General features: G+C 42.5%; 1 protein-coding gene across 3 annotated transcripts in view; it reads left to right on the forward strand.

Moving 5' to 3' along the window:
* Positions 1-16,294, forward strand: part of RALYL (RALY RNA binding protein like) — a 1,731,499-nt gene that overhangs the window by 1,537,978 nt on the left and 177,227 nt on the right. Inside the window, exon 7 of one of the 3 annotated variants that reach the window (XM_086965943.1) lies at positions 1,532-1,585. The exons of 1 other annotated variant lie outside the window; for it this stretch is intronic. In XM_086965943.1, coding sequence (XP_086822069.1) covers positions 1,532-1,585 — 54 coding nt within the window. The remainder of the gene's footprint in view (positions 1-1,531; positions 1,586-16,294) is intronic. One more of the 3 variants, XM_086965944.1, reaches the window with a different exon arrangement.

The following is a 16,294-nucleotide window of genomic DNA, read 5'->3' on the forward strand; positions in this document are numbered from 1 at the left end:
GGGACAAAGTTAGAAGTACCACACTGGTCAGTAAGCCAGGCAAATGCGCCTAATTCCAAATTTATGCGTGCAATACGTGTAAGGACAGCTGTGATAGGGTGTGACAGAAATGCAGAAAAGACCCATAATGACTGGACTGCTTGTCTGAAGACTGCCAAATTTTGATAGCAGTGAGAGTGCTGACTGGACACAGCTCCTTCAAAATGAAGGGGTTTATGAGTCGAAGTTGGAAGTTAACAATTGCTAATAACAAGGAAATCACATTCTTTGTATTCTACTAGTCTACTTTACAGATGTTGCATTGACTTTAACTTGTCTTTTGTTAGCAAGCGAGCCAGCTCTTATAAGGCCATACAGAGTCATGTTTTAGTAAATTAAAATAATTTGATTTGACGATCGTATTTAGAATGGAGGAGCCAATTTATAAATATATTTAGGCAATCTAGAAATGCACTCATATTCCTCCTACAGTGGAGGTAGATTATTAACTTCTGGAGAATTCACAAGCTATTTAACAGCATTCGCAATGAAATTTACAGAGATTGTAGACTTTCATGCGCACATCTCACCCCAACCCCCTGATGCCATACATGCACAGTATTATTGCCTCATTCGGATGTCACATGTTGGAGAGATAATGTGGTAATATGTGGATTTTCATCGTTTTAAGGTGTGGGAAGGTTTCTGGTGGGCATCAAAATTATGCTTTATTCTGTGTTCATCTCCTTCCTTGTAGGAACATTTATTTTAATCCCGGGAACACCCCCACCCCTTCCCCCCTTTTTCCTTGCCTTACCCTTTTTAATGCAGAAAGCCTACCGAACAGACCGCATGAGTATCTGCGGATGCTAATTTTATACTTCAGGGGCACATTTTGTGATTTGGGTACCAGATGTCTATGAAAAAATATTAAGAGTGGTGGAATGAAATGTGCCTTCTATACAACATACTAAAGCACTTGAACCACCAGAAGCCTGTGCAAAGTTCTACTTTAGCTTAAAAAAAGTACAAAACTCAGAATGCATCGTCTGTTTGAGTTTTAAGAAGTAAATATGTTAATGCATGCAATGCCAAATAACGCCTACATGTGCAAATCTTTGCTTCTTGTTAAATGAAAACAATTGTCTCCACTCTAATAGGTGTTTTGCTTACATTTCTGTTCATTACCTTAGAGAAGGAGAGGCAATCTAAGCTCTTTGAACATTTGCTCCCTGCAGCAAATTACAGAACTGGCCGCTGTGTGACTGCGGCCGCCTTCTGCCGTCGCTCTGCGGCGCTGACTCGGCTACTCATTAGTTCATATTCTCAGGCCTATAATGGTTGTTTGATGTGACATTACAGCAGGCTCGGAAATTACCCATCAGCGAGCCCATTTGCATGCATTTGTAGCTACAGAGCGGCAATGAGGAAAATAGGCGCACAATATATCCCTGAGTGTGCAGTTATATTGCCATTATAATCTTACAAAGACGCAAATTAATGTCATTTTTCTGACTGCGGCTCATTATTGCTTTTTGTTTTATTTCCACAGTGGCTATGACATTGATTATGAATACTACCGGGATGATTTCTATAGCCGGTATGTGTAGGTTTATTTCATTTCTGCATGTCCTAACAATTTCTGTATTTTGTTAGTTTGGGAATGTGTAATGTGATTTTTACAAATCTTGTTTTGCTTCTGTTTTGCATAATGAGCATAATGTCGATCAGGTCGGTTTTATATAGAAGAAGACCATTCATTAGACGGTAAAAAATAAATGTTCTTTCCAGTGGCACAGAAAATATCTTTTTTCATGCTCATTAAAGATTTTAAATATTTATTTCTTAGACGCAAATACTTAGACTAAACTTGCAATAAAAGCCTTGCCCAGAAAGAAGAACCGTTCCAGGCCAAGGCAGTACTTAAAGACAGCAAAGTAGTGGCTCAAGATAGTACCTACAGTTTTCTGACTTAGTCCTATTGCCAAACGAGGAATACAGCAATATGGGCACGATGTATGAACACTTTTTCCCATAGACACAAAATGGGTAAAACTCTTTGATACATCTGGCCCTTTATCACATAATCTAAGGTACTAAAAGTCCAAGCCCTGAAGTTGTTCTTTGCTTTGCTTCTGAAAATGAATGTACTTTTTCATCCAATGGTCGTGCTCAGTAAATAATATTTTAAGATAACTTGCATTCCCATTTCAAATATATTGATTCACCAAAATGGCAAATGTGTTACCAAAGTGACATTACACACTTTTACCGTCATAATTATAGATGAGGGACCCGTGTCTCAACTTTAGCTACCCAGCAGCCTCCCATTCATTGCTGAGGGGCAGGATAAGAGCACGGAGTAGAAACTACCCTCCCGCCCTGCCTACTTTGTGTTATTGCCACCGTCTACCAAAGGTGAATGGAGGATAACCACTGTGCCCACTGAGCATCCTTACTTGACATCAAAGGTCCTCTATATTGATGGCTAAACTGTGATGCTTTACCAGATCACCAGGATCCTTGCCCAGAGGTATATGTCCGCCAGATGACCTGTAGAAGCAAGGAGCACAGCAGGCTCATGACTCAGGATACAGCACTGAAGTGGTCTTTTGGCTACTCAGCAACACTCTAAAAAGCTGTTACGGGAAAGGATATCATGGATTGAGGGTGGTGCACCACAATATTGTTTGTTTGCATCAACATGCAACAGTATGAACTATAGAATATCGATACCCGCTATACTGTCAAGGTCCAGACAAGTTTGTAGACCCTGGACAGGCTCTAATCTGACCCAGGTGTCCTTGCCCTGTAGAAGGGGATTAATACGCCAGGTTCAGTGAGTGCTCTGGCAGAGTTGCAGCACCCACCTTGCCTGCTATGGTAATCATTGTGACCCATACAAACTAGGTTACTGACTCTAGAATGTAGGGTGAAGCTTGGAAGTTTAAAAAAGAGGAATGCCAGAGGTGAGTCATACCCATCTTAACAAGAGATGTATTTGCTCGTATAAAATGTCAACATTAAAACTGTTTGTGATAATTTATTAGGCTTTATCTATCTTTATAATGACCATATATGATGTATCTATATATTTCTTGGCAAGCTCTGTTTACCGTATGTCATAGATGAAGCAGACCATTTTAACGCAACTTGACATCACAGAATCCCCAATAGTCGGTGGTGGACCACAAGAATACCCTTTTGGTTGGGGATGAGTATCACATGTGTTTAATTTAAAATGTAGGCTGTATGCTGTTAGTGGATTCCCACTTGCCTGTCCGGGTCGCACTTAACATCCGTAATGGATTCTAGTATTGAGGCTTGTTAATCAATCACTGATTGAGTAACAAGCATCAATACTGGAATCCATTACAGGGTTTTGACTGCAAATATCTAATATAAGATTGTTGTGAATATACAACACAGGGCCACATGTATCAAGCAATTTTAAATTTGCAATGGGGCCGATTCACAGAACAGGCCCATTTGCAAATGCAAAAACGCCTTTTTCCATGTATCAAACCCTATTATGTGATTCTTTAACCTGTTACCGAATCGCAAAATGGGTTAGCAATTTGGAAGGGGCGTGTTTAGGGCGTCTCTTCCAAATACCGAACCACAGTGGTATTTATGAATGTTTTGTGACCAGGAATGTGGTCGGAAAACATTCACTTTTTACCACCAACTTCAAGTTGGTGTTTACCCATTCACAAATAGGAAGGGTTCCCCAAGGGACCCCTTCCCCTATTGGGAAATGGTGGTGAAAACTTTTTTTAAGAGCAGGCGGTAAACACACGGACCACTGCATGCTGTTAAAAAATTAAAAGAAAACTTTTAATTTTTCTTTTTTAAATGCAACTAATTTTCCTTTAAAGAAAACAGTCTGCATTAAAAAAAAATATTATTCATTGAAAAGTAATCACAGACATGGTGGTCTGCTGACCCCAGCAAGCCACCATCCCTGTGATGTTAGCGATTTCTAGGGGGCCGCAAATTGCAACCTACCTCATTAATATTAATGAGGTGGGTCGATTTGCAAAACCCTTACGAATTGCTAAATAAAATTCTTGGAGTTTGTACATTTGGAATAGCGATTACCTAATTGGAATTCGCTGAAAATCACAATGAGGTAATCGCTTTTCCAAACGTTGATACATTTAGCCCACAAAGACTTGTTATTGTTTGAAGAGTTTTCATTGATATTTCATCAAGAATTTTGAAGCAGAACCTGAACAGGCAAGTGGGGAGCCACTACCCGCATTCAGCACTAGGAATTCAGAGTGCAATATTGGAGACCTTGCAGATCCTGGTCAGCACAGGTGGAAAACTGGAATAACGTATGTAATTTAAAAACCAAAGAAAAGGAGGGGTGCGAGTTTGGAACAAGGTCTAGGTAATTTAAAATGAAAGCACATTCTGTTTTTTATGTCCAGAGGAAGGTGCTTGACCTGAGCTACATAATATGCTTTTAAGCCAATCGACTAATAGGTAATATAGGGTCATTAGAAAGAGAGATGAAATCTAATGTATTGCTATGAACATTTTAAATATTGTCATTTTATACAGGAAATTAAATTAGGGATCCATATTACCGAAAATTCGTAATGGAATACATTGATTGTTGTTGATAACCTGCTATATTATTAATAAAAGAATTAATAAAATATATCACATTAAATCTCAGTCTCAAAACCAAGCAGATAATATTTAAGGGACCCCAGGTTGTTATCGGTGCACAAAGTTTGGCCAACACCACAATTCAACCAAAAAGGAGCCGAGGAGCACTCGTGTTTTCCTCAATATGACTACACTGGTTGATCTGTAAATCCTATTGTCACGAAGAGTATACCCTTTGTGAGTAGTCAATGACTTCTCAGTAATTCCCATGCAAAGAATGTGTGATGCTATGTTATCCCCTTCCATTGTTTAAACAATTTCTCTTGATGTGAAAAGAAAAAGAAAAGACTACTGGAACAAAATATGCATTGCTGATTTAGGGAAGGTTAAGAGCAGATGCCTCTCTTTTCCAGAGCAGCAGCAGTTCAATAGACTATTGAGTGTATGAACTATTGTTTCTGAAAATGTTTTTTCTTTGGTCTTCTCTGCATAGTTATTCTGACTGGTGTGCTTTGCTTGGGGATTTTACCCCGGGGGCATATCCTGGTGGTTGACTGAATGAAGGAAAAAGTTGAACAGATGTTCTGTCCTCTGATGTTGTGGTACTGGAGAGAACTCGGTGCAAACGACATGCAAATTCTTCCTGGTGGGAAAGTCAGGGTGCTTTTTGAGGCATGTCATATAAGACATTCCCGTGGAATGTGGCTTAGGTAAACTGGGAAGCAGGGCTTTGGGTACATCACTTTTCTGACCAACACTAGCTTCAGTGAGGCACTTTTAACAGCAAGGTTGGGCCATACTAAATTGGTAGGATACTGGTTGAACTGAGTTGACATTGTTGGAAACTGTCAATATGTCCGAATAGAAATAGGGATACATGCAATTTTGGCTTCACCGGCCTCTGCAGAAGGCCCCTAATGACCAGTGTCAAGTAAAATCTAGTTTCTGTAGAATGTGAGTACTTTCGCAAGTCAACTTTCTTTCAAAATCTGTCATATACCTCGTATTTTCCTAAATATTGCTTGATAGAAGACTGCTTAACAACCAAACAGAATGTTTTTAAATCACATCACATTCTCAGTATTCCTATTTAACCAATGTGATATAAAATCAGTGCTATTTCTTCACATATTTTTCACAATATTTTTGAACAATGACATTGGAAACGCCTAATTCACAACATAGGCTACTGGAATGTGGCATATTTCAATCATTTCCAGTTTTGACTCATGTTACATCCCTGGTTTATTTTAAACTGCACAATGTAGCTCAACATTCCTTATCAAGTTCCTGTAAATCTACTGTAAAATTGTTTCACATTCTTTTCAGTTTAGACTGGTGTTTCTATACTGAAGATAATTATTTGCTAAACTTTAAATTCTGTGTAGTTTTGTTCTAGGTTGCTGGGCAAATATACTTAGAAGGCACAATTTGCCACAATAATTCTTTAGATTTGTTTGCAGAATATGGATATCCCACTCCTAAATATTACTTAAGTTAAAATTCTTCCAATATTCCCCACTTATTGTGCTCTAAACAACGCCATTTGACTATATTTGTTTGAACATTCTAATTTTGGAACCTCCAAATCATTCTGCTATCTGTCTTTAAATTATGTCCAGTTTTTGCTAATGTTAGTGTTCCACTTGGCCTTAAACTGCAACATTTGCTCATTTTATCTTAAACCTTCTTTGTCAAAGCCCTCTATAACATTGTCTTCAAACCGTCCAAGCACTGTCCAGGCTGTCATCAACAATGGGAGTAGCACGACCAACAGAACTGAATAGCAAGGTGGGATCATTGGCTCAACAACATAGGACTTTATATTATCTCAGTATCTCCACAATCGGAGGAGGGCTGTGGTGGAGGAATATTTTCATTGCTTGTATTAAAGTTATTGACTACCTTGTTGCAGCATTGATGACGTTCATCTTCACATGGGTTTTTCAGATGTCTATAGCGTTTAATACAGAATTGTAAGCTATTCTTGTTCTAATCCTGTACCTTAGCCCAGTAAGATGTTTGCAAATAAATCCTTTACAGTCTGTAACCTTAATTATATTGTTTGAGTCTCCCAGATCACTGTCCTCCAAGTGTGATCAATCCATGTGCATCTTTGCCAGCTATGGGATCGCTATCATTTCTGGACACCAACTGGATGAATGTAAAAGGCAGCGTAGATACAAGTCCCTGACCTTTCTGGAAGGCTGGTCTACAACAGATCAAATCTTCAAATACACACTGTATAGCAGTTTGTGTCATAAATCATACTACCTTTCGAAGCCAGTTTATCTTTGCAACAGTTGGTGGTCATTTTATTGCACGCATGGAGTGTTCATATTATAGACAATAATTTATCATTGTTATTATTTCTACTACTTCATATTATAAACAATAATTTCTCAGTGTTATTATTTCTACTGCTACACTTGGTTGCAGAAAACCATCAGGGACTGGTCACTTCTACGAGCTCTGTATTTCGCTCTGTGTCCATAGTGGGCCATTCACTGTGATGCAAGATCTTTCTGCAGTGGTCCCTAATTTTGTTTGTTTTTAACTTCTACCAACCTCCGCTCCCATCTGTGCAACTCCCAAGGAAAAGTCCAGAGCCTTAACTTGCACAGCATTCCACAATCAGAATCTTCTGGCTGCTGCTAAATACTCTTAAAAACGGTGCCATCAGGTTGATGGTACGCATTAAGGGGAGATGACCAGGAAGAGAACAGTTCTCTGTTACGTTCAACACCAGGAACATTCAACTGCTAGACAGGCGGCAGAAGATCAACGTTGATAGGTGACTCACTATGGGAATAAAGCTTGTTATGGATTGAGATACTATTTCCTTCCAATTTAGCATTAATTTCTCATTCCTTTACAGCTTATATATAGAAACTGCATGCAGTAAACAGGTCTGTACATCCTGAGGGCCACCCTGAAGGCTATATAAAAGCTGGCATGGGGTTATGCCAATATTTCTACATAGAATTGATCTAACTGCTTCTTGCAGCAACCTAGGCATTGTTCACCAGCACGAGGAACAAGCTGTACCTGAAAGGTGTGTTTCTCTTTTAGAAGACGCCACAAAAGAGAGCCTTACAGAAGCATGGCTGAGCACGTATCGCTGAGCAGCTGCGGTCGTTTGATCCACTGGCGCCAAAGAATATCAGCCTCCTGTCAAAGCATTTAAGTGGAAGTGCTAGAATTGTCGATCCTCAGCATTTGTTGGTTTCAAAGCACTGTTTCCACTGCAAACAAAGCGGAACATGTTGACCTGATGGTGCTCTCAAAAAGGGCACCGCGTGTTCTTGCAGACAAGGGAGAGCAAGAGCAGAACTGTTGACTGCTTGAAGCAAATCAAAAGAGCATCTAGCTTTTTAGAGAGGAGGTCGGACTGCACTGCAGGCACTAATAGGCACAGGGCAAGACTGCAAAGCCCCGACAGAACAAAGGCAGGTGCGATCCTAACAATCATTTCAGCAATGAAATGCACAAATGACGCCATTCTGCAATGTTGATGTGTAATGTATAACTTTTCCATCCTTTGCATCACATAACAAGCCTTCCAGTTTGAAGTTTCCTCGATGAATCAACAACACACGTCCATACAAATTAGCTCCCTGCAGCCCTGTAAAATACCATCAAAGCAGGCCAAACAGCCCAGCTGCAAAGCTGCTGATGAGAGTTTTTGTAAAGGAATCACTGCAACAGATCAGGTATAAAGTAAATAAAATATAGACTCTTTGGCTACTTTCCATGCCCTCAGAGAGGGATCAACACACGCACCTGCCTCAGTCTGTTCTTTGCTTGTATTTTTTTAATATGAGGGTGCCTTCATGTCTAGCTAGTTGATTCAAATACTTATATGTAGTAGCGCTTGAAATAATCATGTGTTAGTGAATAGACTCATGTTACCTCGCATCTCTTATATCCGCAGGTCCTTCGTTTCTGTGATTGGTTATTTGTAAGGACTATGCCATTTTAGACCTATATCAGCCCATTACTGCCTCTTCTACTCCTTACTTCACGTGTAAATAAGCCTTTCTCTTTCAATGACTTTGACCCGGTGCAGACAGCAGTTCAACGCAAACTGGTTCAAAAGCGGAATACTCCTGTAAAGTGTGTTGGGCGCATCCTTGGCGTGTGAATCTAGGAGTGCACAGTGCACAGTGATCTGTCAGATATGCTAATTTAGTTCTCTGCTCCTGTGCTCTTTGCGACTTAAATATTATTGTTATTTTATTTTCTGTCACATAAATGTATGCCATCAGCACTAAAGCTGGCCCTGACCCTGCAGTATCAACTCCACCCTCCAGCACAGATCGGTGTGGAGTTGCCTCCCGCCCCGTAGAGGATGATGCAGGAGACGGGCGGAAGGCTTAAGTTCTTATTTAATGGAGAGGAAGTGCCGGGGCGTGGTTGATTCACTCGAGCTGCAATCCACCCTAATGGCCACCGCCTTCCCATCATGCCTTGCTCCCGTGACGTGGTGGTAGCAATTAGACTGCTACACCACATATTTTCCCATTCAACAACACCAACAATATGGGTTCACTTTTTAAACACTGACTGCGCCCCGTAGGGCTTAAGATAACGTGCCATTATTACATCGTATCACGTTGTGGGGGGGAGGAAGGAAGGAAGGAAGGGTGGAGTGCTAATTGGTGATATACTGCCGTAAGGTCGATGGTGGAGAACCACTTGATCCCTTTGGTCTGGGCTAACATTTCACAGATTTTCGGGAGAGGAAACTTATCAAATATGATGTTCTTGTTTAGTTCCCTGAGGTCAATGCAAAGGCGCACCTTCCCATTAGGTTTGCGTGCCACCACCCAGGGTGCCAACCATTCAGCACTTTCAATTGGTTCAATCACCCCATTGTCTTCCAGGTGCTTTAATTGCATCTGCACCGCCTCTCTGCAATTGAACGGGATATGCCTGACTTTGTGGCAGACCAGCGTGACTCCTTCCTTTAGGCAAATTCTATGTGTGAATTTTGAGAGTTTGTTTATGGTGCCACTGAAGACTAAGGGAAAGTCGTCTTTGAGTTTCATGCTTCCTGGCGCTGGTGGATAGTCTGTCATGAGCACTTGTGTGTCCCCACCGGGGTTGAGTTGGATCCCAAGGACCCTTGGTCTGCCCACCCTAACACGGAGGGCCCTTTTTTTGCCACATACAGTTTGCCCATGGAAGTCCTCCCTTTGAATTCAGAGTGGAGGGGGCGAAACCCTACCATGGGAATTTTTTCGCCGGTAAAAGTTACTAGGTGGATGTTAGTGGGGTGAAGGTGTGTGCCTAACTTGTGAACGAAGTCCCTTTCCCAAATGTCATTTTGAATGATGGTGTATGGGGACCCTGAGCCAGCTACCATGAAAACTTGGACTCACCCAATGGTTAACAAACATGATGGCTTCTTGCTGCTGTTACAATCAATACCTAGGATCTGGTCATTAATGCATAAAACACTGTCGTCATCGGCAGCTCCCAACGCCCCCTCTGAATCTGAATCATACATGACTCATTTAACAGCTGTGTGGCTGGGATTCCTTCTACAGACGTTTCCAAAATGACCCATAACCCCTCAAAAAGAGCATTTACCATGGAAAGCTGGGCAGCGTCTATCGTTAGCCATGTGCGAATGGCTCCCACACTTCCTTTTTGATCGCTAGGTGACTTGTTGGGACCCGTAGATTTCGGTGCTGGTTTCCTGTTGGTTCGTGTCCCTGCTGTGGGTGGAGGTCGGTCGATGGGTGCTTTAGGATCACTCACTCTGCATACAGTGGGTTTCATCTCTATTGGCTGTGGCCCGCACCTTTTGGACAGTTCTGCCTTTTTCACAATGGCAATTATCTCGTTGAGGGAGCATCCCCAAAGACCCACAGTTTCTCTTGGATGCTAGTATGTACTGTGTGCATTATAATCGGATCCCGCACTAACTCATGGTGAAGGGTGCCAAATTTGCAAGTCACTGCTAGTCTCTTCAGCTCAGCTACATAGTCCTCCACTGACTCAGTGCCATTTTGTTTCCTTTGAAAGCAATTGTACCAGTCTACGGCGGTACACACAACTGGTAGGTAGTGGCTGTCGAAGTCTTCCAACGAATGCTGAAAGACATCATCGTCATTGGGAGCCCTAGTCTTTTTTACCATGTTGTCATGGACTCTCAGCCCCTCTGGCCCCAGGTTGTGCAACAAGATTTTCTTTCTGAGTTTACTGGAAAACTCTTCTTCTCCCTCGTCTTCTATGGCTGATAAATAATTCAAAAAGTACCCCTTCCAATCTGTCCTTTTCATGGGGGGGTTCACCTGGCTTTGGCAGGAACAAGACAGGGTTGGTGAGAGAGAAGGTCTCTGCACACATCGTGGAGATGAGCTGGCCCGGGGGCAGTAGGTAGTGCTGCAGAAGTGCGCAGGTGCAGCAGGCAGGCAGTAGGAGTATCTAGAAGTGGCCCTGTGCAACAGGAAGTGGCTTGTATGAACCTTCTGCTGTGCCTTCTAGTGTCCGGGCTAGGGCGGCCTGAGAACGTCACAGGGTGCCCTGGATCCTCCACCTGGAGGCTGTGGGGTTGGGGAAGAGGTGCACACCTGTGGCGGTAGACAGATGCCCCACTGTGTTGGTAGGATAAGAATACTGAAGGCGCTGCTGGGCTACCGGTTGGGAAGGAGGCTCTGGAGACAGTCTGGCGTATGCAGCATGCACGTGACCCTTTGCACTTACTTTGAGGATTCTGTATGCAGCCTCTTCCCAGTGTGAGGCGTCAGGGTGAAACTGCCCATTCAGCTGTCTTTGCACCAGGTGCTCTGCACTCGCCCAGGGCGGGAAGTGCCTCAATCCGCCTGGTGTCTCGTCGCCGCACTCCCCCTCCATAGTGTGAAAGGTTGCGTGGATAAGCGACCGCTGCTGCAAGCGCCGGCACCGGCAGGGCTGAATCGCCGCGTGGGATCGAGGTACGTGCCACCTCGTTGCCAATTTTTGGAGATGCCTTCCGCCCAATAATGGATGATACGGGTGGAAGGCTTAATTTATTTATTTAATGGAGGGGAAGTGCCGGGCGTGGTTGATTTACCCGCGCTGTATTCCGCCCTAATGACCACCGCCTTCCCATCATGCCTTGCTCCCATGATGTGGTGGTAGCAACTAGACTGCTACACCACAATCGGCCACGTCATCGGCTCTCATTGGAGCCTTTCCATGCTCATACTGCATTGGCCTAGTGCCCCCCGCACGAAGTGCACCCTACTGCATCTTTCCTCTCAAGCTGCAATGTGTGATTATCCAAGTAGGCACTCACTCATCTTCCTGAATGCTGAAAGTGGAAGCCTTGCATTCCAGAAGGATTTTGCGCCGGCATTGTGTAATATTTGGTAACCCGCAGCCAGTTGTGACGTAGCCACCAGATTTTCTTCATCTACACGGAATGCAGAGACCGAGACTTTCAATTATATCATCAGTCTTCAAGGCCAGCAGCAGTTTCACCTTTCCACTAGTGTTAGACATTTCCATGTTGTGTAACTGCTAACAATCTTTGCTTTAAATTTCAATTTAAAAAAACGGGTTTATTAGAATTAGAATGGCTTAACACTGTATTGTTTCCTTGCATAGTTCCAGAACTAGCTGCATGCTTCTGGGAGTGGGTGTTCTTTGTGTATAAATTATTTAAGTCCTGGGGTATTCAAGCGCTTTCTCGAGGTAAGGCCAGTGGTAATAGCTGACAAATAAATCTAGGCGAGCCCGTAATATGTTTTTATGGTATATGCTGCCCTAGGGGAAGTTTTAAATCTCCAATGGTCACTTTTAAGAGTAAGTGTAGCAGACTGAAGCTGTTTGTTATTTACAAAGCACTAGGTTGGCACCAAAGTGTCCATGGTGCACTGTAGATGTTAGCAATTTCTGAGCAGAACTAGTGCTTTGACTTAACATCTACGTGGCATCAGAGGTAGAGTGGAGGTGTATAAAATAAACAGTAGCACTATCAGCCTCATGATCGTGAGCGACCTAGGAGGTGCGCCCAAGAGTGCCTTGAATAAATGGTATATGCAGAGTTTCAGGAAGTGCCAAGAAGTAGCGTGTGTGCCACACTTGTGTACAAGTTTTCATGTACTCTACAAGGCAGTTTGAGCTGGAAATGCCATGCTTCAGGAAATACATGTTTTCTCTTTGTCCCGAACCCATCCTCGTTAGATCACTAGCCTGCATTTCACCTACGTCAGTGGTTCCCAATCTGTGTGCCGTGGCTCCCTGGTGTGCCGTCAAAACTAGCCACACACCCCTAATCCATTTATTGTTGAATTGTTTGCTGGCTTCAGTTAAACTAATTAGACTTAAACGCATGATGTTGATGATTAGTAAGTGACATACCTAAAGATGAAAATGCAGTGCTCAATTGATGACATAAGAACAGAGCCAAACGGCGGACTTTCCAATCTGCACCTCACGCTAGTTTCGTTTTTTGTACAGTGTCCTGCGTACACTCCAGCACCTGCCGTTGTACGATGCCCCTGTTTTCCAGATCCTTAATCCTTAAAGCAATAGGAGGTTCTTTAGGTGATGAAGTCAAGGTAGACATAGTTGTTTTTCAAAAACCTTTATTCATGTTCCATATTTACATTCCTTATTACAACAAAGCAGCTCAGCCAACACGTTTCATTCCTGAGCGGGAACTTTGTCATGGCTGAAGAGCAATTAACATGAAAGCCCAATCAATAGACATTTACATAAACCAAACCACAAATATAGACATAAAACACATTATAACCCACACAGGACAAAAACACCAACCTAGACATGATTATTTCCTTAAGCCTACTGGGCAAAGGCGAACATCATCCCCACCTTGTACCAATCTGATCCCAGATTTGGTAATAATTAATTGGTGGGCATAGCGAAATGGAATCCCCCTCTCAACTAGCACCAACATACTTGTAGAATACGTGCAGAGTGTGACGTAATTGATGGGAGAGAGACACGTGTACAGCCCGGAGTGTTGACAATAAAAATGTAGAGTGACCATAAAACACACATAATTAAATGCAAAGACAAAAAAAAAAAAATATCTTATATACTAGGACAGAGACAGAGGAAAGAAGTTGTACCAAGGGAATACACACTAGATGACACATAGAGTTTACCTTAGAAGTGCTAGACGCTGATTTGTGTGGAAATCCCAAACCATATAAAGAGGGAGAGGTGTGGCGCCGCGGCCACGGTGACTGATTCCGGATTCTGGGGATCACGGTTCGATCCCTGGGGCCGGCGGCAGATTAGCCCAGCACCATGTCACTCTGGGTAATAGCTTGCTTAATCTTCCCAACGGCCCCCAGCGTCTAGAGACCCTAACGGGTGATAGTTTGCGCTTTACAAATGTGGATTATTATTATTAATAACAGTCCCTATGTCGGGCATATTTAAAACTGGTACATATATACAGTGACATATTATCAAGTGCAATTAAAACGCTTTTTAAAAAAAAAATAGGAAAACATGTATCCATTGGTTTCACAATATGAGCCTATATTAGTGGAGGAAAAAAGTGATGACATGTCAAGGGAGATGACCTCCATATTTCAGTGGATCCCCACATTCCAACACTCCCAAAGTAGGCAGAAGATGCCTGATTTATTTTGTTAGAATCATTGATAGTGTAGTCTTTTTCCAAATGCATTTTCCACCAATGCAAGTTATCAGGAAAATAAAGTTGCTGTCTCTTAAACACACTAAGTGTTATTAAGTATTGACATGTGTCCTTGAACCATAGGTACTTGCAGAACACATTCCTTCCAGTACACACATATTTCCAGACAGGCCAGCTCTCTCTGTGAGCACAGGGAAGTAAAACACCTTATAATGCCAACATTTGGAAGCAAGAAAGAGGGAAATTGAAAGAAAAAAATCTGAGGAATTTATTTGGCTTACATTGAATTGGAGGCAATTTTAGGGAGGAGACAGACATAATGAAGCAGTAATTGGTTTAAAAAAAATTGTGAGTCACCCTGCTGAGACAAGTGTGTTAGCAAGTATGACATGGGTAGAAATGGAAGTGCATACAAATATTCTTCAAGTGCAGAAACACTTTGGCAATAGGGCCTACATGCATAGGGCTGCTATCTAGTACTGTAAGTGTGCTAAAAAGGTTTTAGAGGGTTCTCTAAAAAAGGCATGGGCAAAAAAGTGGAACTAGGAATATGTTAGCAGAGGTGCCGCCTCAGTAATATGAAACACCCTGCTTATATGATTATAATACCTTCATAAGCTTTATCCCATTTGGAAGTACTCCTGAGGCTGGGCTTCCATCCCACACACCCTAAAAAAAAAGTAACATAGTGAGGAGCCGCGGCCAATAATCAGTAGGTCAGGGGAGCCGTGGGTCCCAAAATTTCGGGAACCACTGACCTGCATAATCTGTTATAAATAGTGCTGCAAACCCAGAGCCTGCAGGTGTACCGGCTGATACCCATGTAGCAAGTTGGTGGGGTGGTTGGTTCAGGTTGCACACAGCGGGAACACCAATAGTTTCCGCTTAATTTACAGAGCGAGGACCCTCTGACTTCAAGTGCTGCGTGACCCCAGCTCCTGGTGGCAGGAGTGAGGGGTAAAGCTTGAGAGAGTGTCTGAACAGTTCTGATGAACTGCTTTAGGGGTCATGTATCTTTGTACCTGATACGTCATATGTGTGCACCCAGTGGACGGTCACTCATATGCAGATCTGGGTGCCTGAAGAGGAGCTGCAGTACCCTTGTGCTCTTATGCACATGCCATATGCTCACATTAATGCATTTTTTTTTAATTTGCATTTTTTAATGTGTGGCGAAGCACTGCACACTTGCAAAGGAGCTGCATGGTGCTTAAGTGGTTTAGTGTTTTTTTCAGTTGTATTTGTAAGGAAGAGAGCAGCTCTATGCAATACTTTTTCATTAAGTAAAATGCTTCCCTTTGCTTCGCTCACAATTTTAGTGGCATAAGTATACAATCACAGTTACCTCTTTTTCAACTCACTAAATTCCCTGATATTTTAGATTGCAAATAATTACCTGCAACCATCATTTCTCTGTGCCACACCAAGGGTGTCATCACCCACACTATTACATCTGCATATGCTAAATAAATGTCAAACATGTCGGCTTTACCAATGTTTTTTTTTTCTTTTTGCTGATGCTGTTCAGCAGCGGCAAAAAACCTTTTGCTGATGATCTTTATCATCGGCAACAGGCTTTGGCAAAGCCAAAAGGTCGACTAATGCCTTTAAAAGGTGAGACCTATTGGCTTTGCCAATGTTTGTCAATGAGGACTAGGGCCCGATGTAGGTAGGGCTTTACCGATCGGTATCGGCCGAAAATACCGATTTTTGGCCCTTACCGATCGGTAAACAGCCATCGAGATGTAGGGAACCAAAAACAGAACGAATCGGATAGAAAACCGATTCGGAATGAGTACCGAATGGGAAAGAATCCGATACGTACATACCGAAAATCGGATATGTAACGAATCGGAAAAACACCGATTCGGATGCAAAGACCGAATCGGTCCAATTACCGATTCGTTAGTGACACCGAATCGGAAAATCACCGATTCGGTCCAATTACCGAATCGTTAGTGACACCGATTCGGAAAATCACCGATTCGGTCCAATTACCGAATCGTTAGTGACACCGATTCGGAAAATCACCGATTCGGTCCAATTACCGATTCGTAAGTGACACCG

Source organism: Lissotriton vulgaris, chromosome 4_1 (assembly GCF_964263255.1).
Source record: "Lissotriton vulgaris chromosome 4_1, aLisVul1.2, whole genome shotgun sequence".
NCBI classification, from domain to species: Eukaryota; Metazoa; Chordata; class Amphibia; order Caudata; family Salamandridae; genus Lissotriton; species Lissotriton vulgaris.